Consider the following 7,138-nt stretch of genomic DNA (forward strand, 5'->3'; position numbering starts at 1 on the left):
TCCCCAAGGTACGAGTGCGAACGACAGAGACCAGAACCGCTTAGAATCGATTGATCAGACGACAACCACTACGGACACCGCAACAATGGCTCAAAACGACAAAGGACCTAACCCGATGCCAAAGAACGATACCAGCCAGGGCACGGAGGCTAAGAGCAGCAGTGAGACCACAGCCAATGCAGCCCTCGTCGACTTGTTCCAGAAGGTCCTGGCCAAAGGATCAACTGGTCCCTCGTTCGCCGTCCCGCTTCACCCCCTTCCTCCCTTCAAAGGGAAGGATGTGACCGAGTACCTGCGGAACTTCAACCAGTAAGCAGAGCTCATGAACATCTCCAAGGAGAAGAAAGCAGCACTTTTCGAGTCGTATACCGATCCCGAGGTCAAAAGAGAGGTCCGACAAGCTATGGAAGGATTCGACTGGGAAGAAGCCCAAGAGAAACTGAAGGAGTCCTTTGCGAGTGAGGATTCTGACCAGTCAGAAACGGCCGAGGAGAAACTTAAGATACTTAATGAAGCGCGGCTGAAGACTGATTTCCACGCTATTATCAAGTGGTTGAACGAGCATCAGTACCTTTTTAGGCAGATCGACGAGAAGTGGAGAGACTCCCGGAGCCAATCCCGAGCCATTTACAAAGCACTGCCCGAGGAAGTCATCGAGGGTATTTATGAAAGGCACAACAAGAGCGTCAAGGAGATTACCATTATGAACTATAATGATCTCACTCAAATGATCAAACGATACTACGAAAATAAGATCGAAATTCGGAAGACTCATCGCCCCAGAACCGAGGATGATACTCGCAAGGTCACTTGGGCCCCAACCCCTCCAAGAAGCTCTAGTGCCTCTGCGAAGACCACCAAGACCCTTAAGGTCCTCAAGAAGGAGCCTGATGAGACGACCAATTCGAGGATTGACGACCTTACCGCGCAGCTCACCCAGCTCTCAATCAATCTAGCAAAGGGACAGGAGGCCCAGTTGCAACTTGCGCAAATCATCCAGAGAGAAAACGACAGGCAGGCAGCCGCGGGGATAGCTCAACCCTTCAGAACGAATGCCGTATCATTTGATCAACCTAGGGACCACGAGAATTTCTACACGAATGCGGCCTATGGATCCGGGCGAGGTAGTCACCAGAGTCACCTGGCATGCTAGTACTACGCAGGGAGAAACCACTTCCCCGACACTTACGCTAACCTGGCTCATAACAAAAGCACCGGCATCGCAAGCTACGACCCCCAAGGTGGAGCTGCTCTCCTCGGAAGGGGTGATACAATGCTGCCGCCGAATCTCGTGTACCAATTCAAGAAGTTCGGAGTCCGGAAGCTCGTCCACAACTAGTTAATGCGCTTCCCGGAATCAGATTTATACCCACTGGCAAGGCGGCTTAAACAGTACAACAAAGCCGGGCTCAGGCTTACACCAACCCAGCCCGAGAATAACATTATTGACGATTTCATCCGGAAGAACCCTAAGGCATTAGACCTCTATCGACCGAAGTATAAGTCCCCGGAAGGATTTAATCGATTGCCCAAGGAAGTCACGCGAGGGAACCGAGACATTTTAGATAGTCAGAACCCGCCACCTAGGACCTCCACCAATGTGATCCTAGTCAACGAGGACTCTGCACCATTTAATCAAGCGGAAGCGCCTTAAACGCTTACCACTACGACTATCGCTATCAACGCCAACGCGAGGAAGAGGGTTCATGTGGAAGATATTGCCGAGGAACAAGAAGCTACCCAGCCGATCAGGAAGTCGACCCCAACGGAGAGGACACCCATCGCCGGCAAAGAGAAGAGCCAAAGGTTTCAGACACTAGAGGAGAAGCAGGCTTCAATCATCCAGGAGCTAAGAGATAAGTATCAAGCGAAGAAGATTTTAATTCCAATAGACAAATTATTTACATTGCTGCCCCAGCTAGGCAGAGAGGTAGCAGAGGATTACCAAGACATTGCTAATAGTATGGAGCAGATCACCTACATCGAACCCGCGCTATATACCACTAGAGAAGAGCGGGGATCATCTGATTAAAAGGCCCATAGCACTAATGCGGTCCAAGTCGGCGAGCAGGACTAGGGGGAGGCCTACTGGGCAGCAATCAGCAAGAGAGCCGGTGTGAACGCGATCCTCATTGACGAAGAAGCCGCAACCGACCAAACCGATGACAATACGAAGGACCTTCAGCCTGGCGATTATATCGTTACGACTGACATGGGCACTTCGGACGAGGAGATAAGAACTATAGAAGTTCGCCAGGATGGGGCCGAAACCGCAGAAAAGGTTGCATCCACAGCAAAGGAGGGAGAATCGGTTGATCAGAAGGTTAACAACATCGAACTGATGATTGAGAACCAAGGGAAGGCAGTTGCCCAGTCCTAGGAACTGCCCCGCATTCTTGTGAGACTTAACAACCCGGAAGGCAGGGTCATCGAGGCCATGGTGGATACGGGTTCTGAGGGAAACATCATCTCACAAGAACTTGCAAAAGCCTGTGGCCTCAAGATCGCCCCAGCCCGTGCCTCAACCACGTCTTTCTCCCAGGACCGAATCACTATGCTAGGTCAGACCACTGTTCGACTATACCTTGGCAATATATAGATCCAACAGAGGATATACATGGCGCCCTCCAATAGAATCTTAATTCCCTTTATCCTCGGCATGCCATTCATCCGCTCAGCAAGAGTATCATTTGATCATTCGACAAGAGACGGTTCTATGCTCCTTCGATGCCAACTAGGCAATACTTATATCGTCACTCCGGCAGCTGGATCCATTAAATGGGAGGCCCCAACCTACGGCGTGGATAATAACGTGCCACTAAAATAAACATTAACCTTCTATCTAAACCTGAGGTTGACTAGAAGAGTAGTTTAGAACCGGACGATATCCCGATGTCACTGCGGTGGTTGAGTTAGGAGTCGGGGGAGGAAGTAATAGGAATTATTAAGGCGGAGACGATCAGGCAGTACCACGTAGCTCTGAAAGATGCGAATTAGTTGATCAAAAAGTGGGCAATGAAGAAGCATGAAATATAGAGGGATAAGGACCCGCCTGACCGCGGCAAGTTAGAAGAGATACTAGTTAATACCCTCTATAAAAGGAAGGGAGTTAAGATCCACCCACGAGATGACGTCCTATCAGACGGGTCTACCCCAGAAGGCGACCCTAAGTAGAAAGCAAAGAAGTAGGAGAGAGTGAGGGAGAAACTACGAGAAGATTTAAAGTACCGCGACTAAATTACCCTAAAATTCTCAGAAATTAAGCGAGGGACTTAGATTTATAGGGAACGGCTCCAGGGACTAATTAATCAAGTAAAGAGCACCCTCACCAGGGAAGAGCTTAACGTGTTTCTCGAAATTATGTACAACAGGGAAGCGGCACTCACATAGGAATTTTCAAAGTGCGGGAAGCTCAACCCGCTAGTAGCGCCTCCACAGGTCATCAAGGTGGTAGAGCACAAGGCCTAGCAAGCGAAGAGCATACCTATTCCCAAGGGGTGCGAGAAAGAAGTCATCAATCTATTGAGAACCCGGATGGAGAGAGGAATCCTAGAAGAGGGTCATGGCCCCTATAGGAACCCGTTCTTCCTTGTTCAGAAAAAGGACGGTCAGTTTCGATTGATCAATTCAGCAACATTGATGAACAAGCACATAATCCGAGATAGCCTTATCCCTCCCGGCTGCGATGAGTTCTCTGCAGACTTTGCAATGTGCAAAATGCTATCACTTTTGGACTTCTTCTCAGGATATGACCAGATGGAGCTCGCAGAAGTCAGCAGGGATTTAACGAGCTTTATGACGCCAATTGGGCTGCTGAGGATGTGCACGCTACCACAAGGAGCCACGAATTCCGTCGCCCAGTTCACCCGGAACATCCTCCGAATCCTGAGGGACTTGATCCCGGATGTATGTCGGTCATTCTTAGATGACATCTGCGTCAGAGGACCTACAACGGACTACGATAGGGAGGAGGCAGCCCCAGGGATACGCCGCTTCGTTCTGGAGCACCTGATCAACCTTGATAAGGTGCTAGTGAACATTGAGCTGTCAGGATGCACAGTTGCAGGCCAGAAGTCTCAATTTTGCAGAAAGACAGCTGTGGTGACTGGGTATCTCTGTGGGACCTATGGAAGGAAGCCGGAGGAGAAGAAAGTTGTGAAGATTCTGGAGTGGGAAGTCTGCCTCAATGTAGGGGAGGTGAGGTCCTTCCTCGGCGTTGTGGGATACTATCGCCAATGGATCAAATGGTTCGCATGGATCGCGAAGGCCTTGACGGACCTACTGAAGAAAGACGCCGAGTTTGTCTGGGGACCGAGTCAGAAGGAGGCCATGGAGACGTTAAAGAAAAAGGTCACGGCTCCGCCGATCCTTATCACTCTCAACTACTCTGAAGAGGCCGGGGAGGTGATTCTGATGGTTAATGCAAGCCTCTTAGGTTGGGGATATGTTTTGATGCAAGTTGTCGACGGGAAACGAAAACCAATTCGATTCGAATCCGGTCTATGGAACCCAGCCGAAACCAAGTACGACGCGACGAAAAGAGAGTGCAGGGCGGTCCTCTATGCATTTCGCCGCCTTAGAGGCATGATTTACGGCATTCCCTTTGTCCTTGAGACCGATTCGCAAGTATTGGTCCACCAAATCAACGGCAGAGCAGACGACGTGCCTAGATCCCTCGTTTTGAGGTGGATCAGCTACCTTCTTCTCTTCGACTTCACAGTCAGACACGTACCAGGAAAGAAGAACCGCGTGGCAGACGGACTATCATGAAAACATGCGGGACCATCTGATCAATTGGACGCGCAAGTTAAAGGGGATATTGAAGACTTCGTTGACCTCCACCTCAACACAGTTCATGTCAATGGAAAGCCCGACGTCCTAGATGGTATCTACTCTTAAGAACATAAGAACATCGCTAAGTATTTATGTACCTTTGAGGAGCCCGGAGGGCTAACTCGCTCGTAACAGCAATGGTTCAGGAGGAAAGCGCTTTCTTTCTTTGTTCAAGGACGACGCCTCTGGAAGCAACCAAAGCGAGACTATGACGCGCCTTTGCTCGTGGTGGACGATCCTGAGATAAAAAAGAAGCTAATCAAGTCGTATCACTTCGATAATGGCCATAAGGGCAGGGAAGTCACCTATAACCTCGTAAAAAGGAGATACTTCTGGAACGGCATGTGGAACCAGATCTCCGAAGTAGTGCGATATTGTCCTACTTATCAAGCCCACGCCCCCTAGAGACCATTAGAGGCCGTCCAGCACACCGAACCATTTGATCCAATGGTCAAGGTCCATTTCGACTGCCAATACATGCCAACGGACCAAGGATTCAAGTATCTCGCAGAGGCAAGATGTGATATGACGGGATGGGTGGAAGCGATCCCCCTGAAGAAGATCACAGCTAAAGCGCTAAGGCGCTTCGCAGCCAACCTTATATACCGGTTCGGTATGATTTCCGTGGCTATCGTGGATGGCGGACCCGAATTCAAGAAGGAATTTCCGCCCCTGCTCGAAGAACTAGGGGTGCTACGCATCGTTACGTCCCCGTATAACCCCAAGGCCAATAGCATCAACGAGGGAGGACATTACTCAATCTCCATGGCCTTAAGGAAGATAGAGAAGGAAGGGAAGCCGAGGTGGTACAATAACTTAGAAAGAGCCCTGTTTGCGGATAGAACAGCCGCGAAGGCGCCACATAGGCACTCTCCCTTCTACCTTATCCACGGGTGGGATCCAGCGTATCCTTTGGAGGTTGATGTCCCTACTTGGCGATTGATTAATTGGGACGAAGTATCGACGCAGGAGGACCTTATCCTTGCGAGGGTCAGGATCCTCGAAAGGAAAAACGCAGACGTAGCGGCAGCACAAGAAAAGATCAGAGCATTTAGAGCGAAGGTGGCAAGAAAGCAGAACGAGAAGAATATCCATAGGTTAAGGAGGATCCCTCTAAAGGTCAGAGACTTAGTATTAAGGTTCGATATACCACGATCAAATGATATATCTATAAAGATAAAGATAGCGCGCAAGTGGTACGGCCCATTTCGCATCTTTAAGCACCACGACGGGGCAAACTATTATAAGCTCGAAACGCTTAATGGCTATGAAATCACGAAGTCTATTCATGGGGACCACTTAAAGAAGTTCGTGAAAGACGAAAATAGCTAGTGGGAAGGAGAATTAGATGAGGAGGAAGCGCTTAAGAGACTAAGGACAGGAAATGAAGCTCCTAAGGGCAAGAAAGAGCAAGAGAGTATGCAAGTTACGAGGAGTATGAAGGCAGCAGCTGATCAAATGGTTGGTCAAGAAAGCGATAGGGAAAGTGAAGAGGAGGACAGTGGGGAGGAGGATCTTAGTGAGAAGAGCGAGATGCCATACCCAAAAAGAAGAACCCCAGTGCGCATAGAAGTACAGCTCCCTGGCTTGACTGCTGAGTAAGCTGCTTAGTATGAAAGCTTCTAAGCGGGATAGGTCAAAGGAGTAATACTAGAAACCTATGAGGAGCCTTAGGTTTCTAGTGGGGGAGGAGGAGATAGAGGAAAGTTTTCTATACCACGATATAACTACCGGAATTTTCAACAAATACAGGCATTCATTTTACGGAGGACGCACGAATCATTTGATCAGACACCAAGGACCTCGTTTAAGACACTAAGGACGCCGTCCTAGACAGGCAAGACGCAACAAAAGACAGCCGCGATACCATTAATGACATTTTTAATAACTCACTAAGAGACAACTAGTTAGCAAAAACATAAGAGACTTAGAGCCAGGAAAGAATCAGGCAGAGGAGACACGGCAAGCAATAAGAGGATTGACAATAGATGGGAAGCAAATAATCAATTAAAAGCAACTATGGACGCAAAACTGGACCTCACCGTTGGTCAGGCAAAAATAATAAGAACACTTTGCCACGCACAAATCCACGACTCATCTAGAGAGAGCCCTCAACTGAAACTCAATCCCTCCCAGAACCCATTCGAATCAGCCTTCTCTTCGAGAGCTGGCTCGCGCATCTCTCGAAGGAGCTCACGGTCCCGCTCCTAATTGCCATCTGCAGAAGGGTACAGGCAGGAAATGCGAGGACAAGCCACCGGGTTCAATTGATCAATTCCAACCTCACCCGGCAAATCCTTTAGGG

General features: G+C 49.2%; 2 protein-coding genes across 2 annotated transcripts; both read left to right on the forward strand.

The window, feature by feature from the left end:
• Positions 1 to 85: 85 nt before the first annotated feature.
• Positions 86 to 1,339, forward strand: LRP88_01748 (uncharacterized protein; the record flags this gene model as incomplete). Its single annotated transcript, XM_083238424.1, has 3 exons — positions 86 to 309; positions 388 to 1,152; positions 1,213 to 1,339. The coding sequence occupies 3 exons, from the start codon at positions 86 to 88 to the stop codon at positions 1,337 to 1,339; spliced, it is 1,116 nt and encodes a 371-aa protein (XP_083105810.1).
• Positions 1,340 to 3,636: 2,297 nt separating this feature from the next.
• Positions 3,637 to 4,770, forward strand: LRP88_01749 (reverse transcriptase/ribonuclease H family protein; the record flags this gene model as incomplete). Its single annotated transcript, XM_083238425.1, has 1 exon — positions 3,637 to 4,770. One exon carries the CDS (start codon positions 3,637 to 3,639, stop codon positions 4,768 to 4,770), a length of 1,134 nt encoding a protein of 377 aa, XP_083105811.1.
• Between the last annotated feature and the right edge of the window lie 2,368 nt (positions 4,771 to 7,138).

The sequence above is a fragment of the Fusarium phalaenopsidis genome, assembly GCF_050370095.1.
Source record: "Fusarium phalaenopsidis strain FUZ10S chromosome Unknown contig_32280, whole genome shotgun sequence".
Lineage (NCBI taxonomy): Eukaryota > Fungi > Ascomycota > Sordariomycetes > Hypocreales > Nectriaceae > Fusarium > Fusarium phalaenopsidis.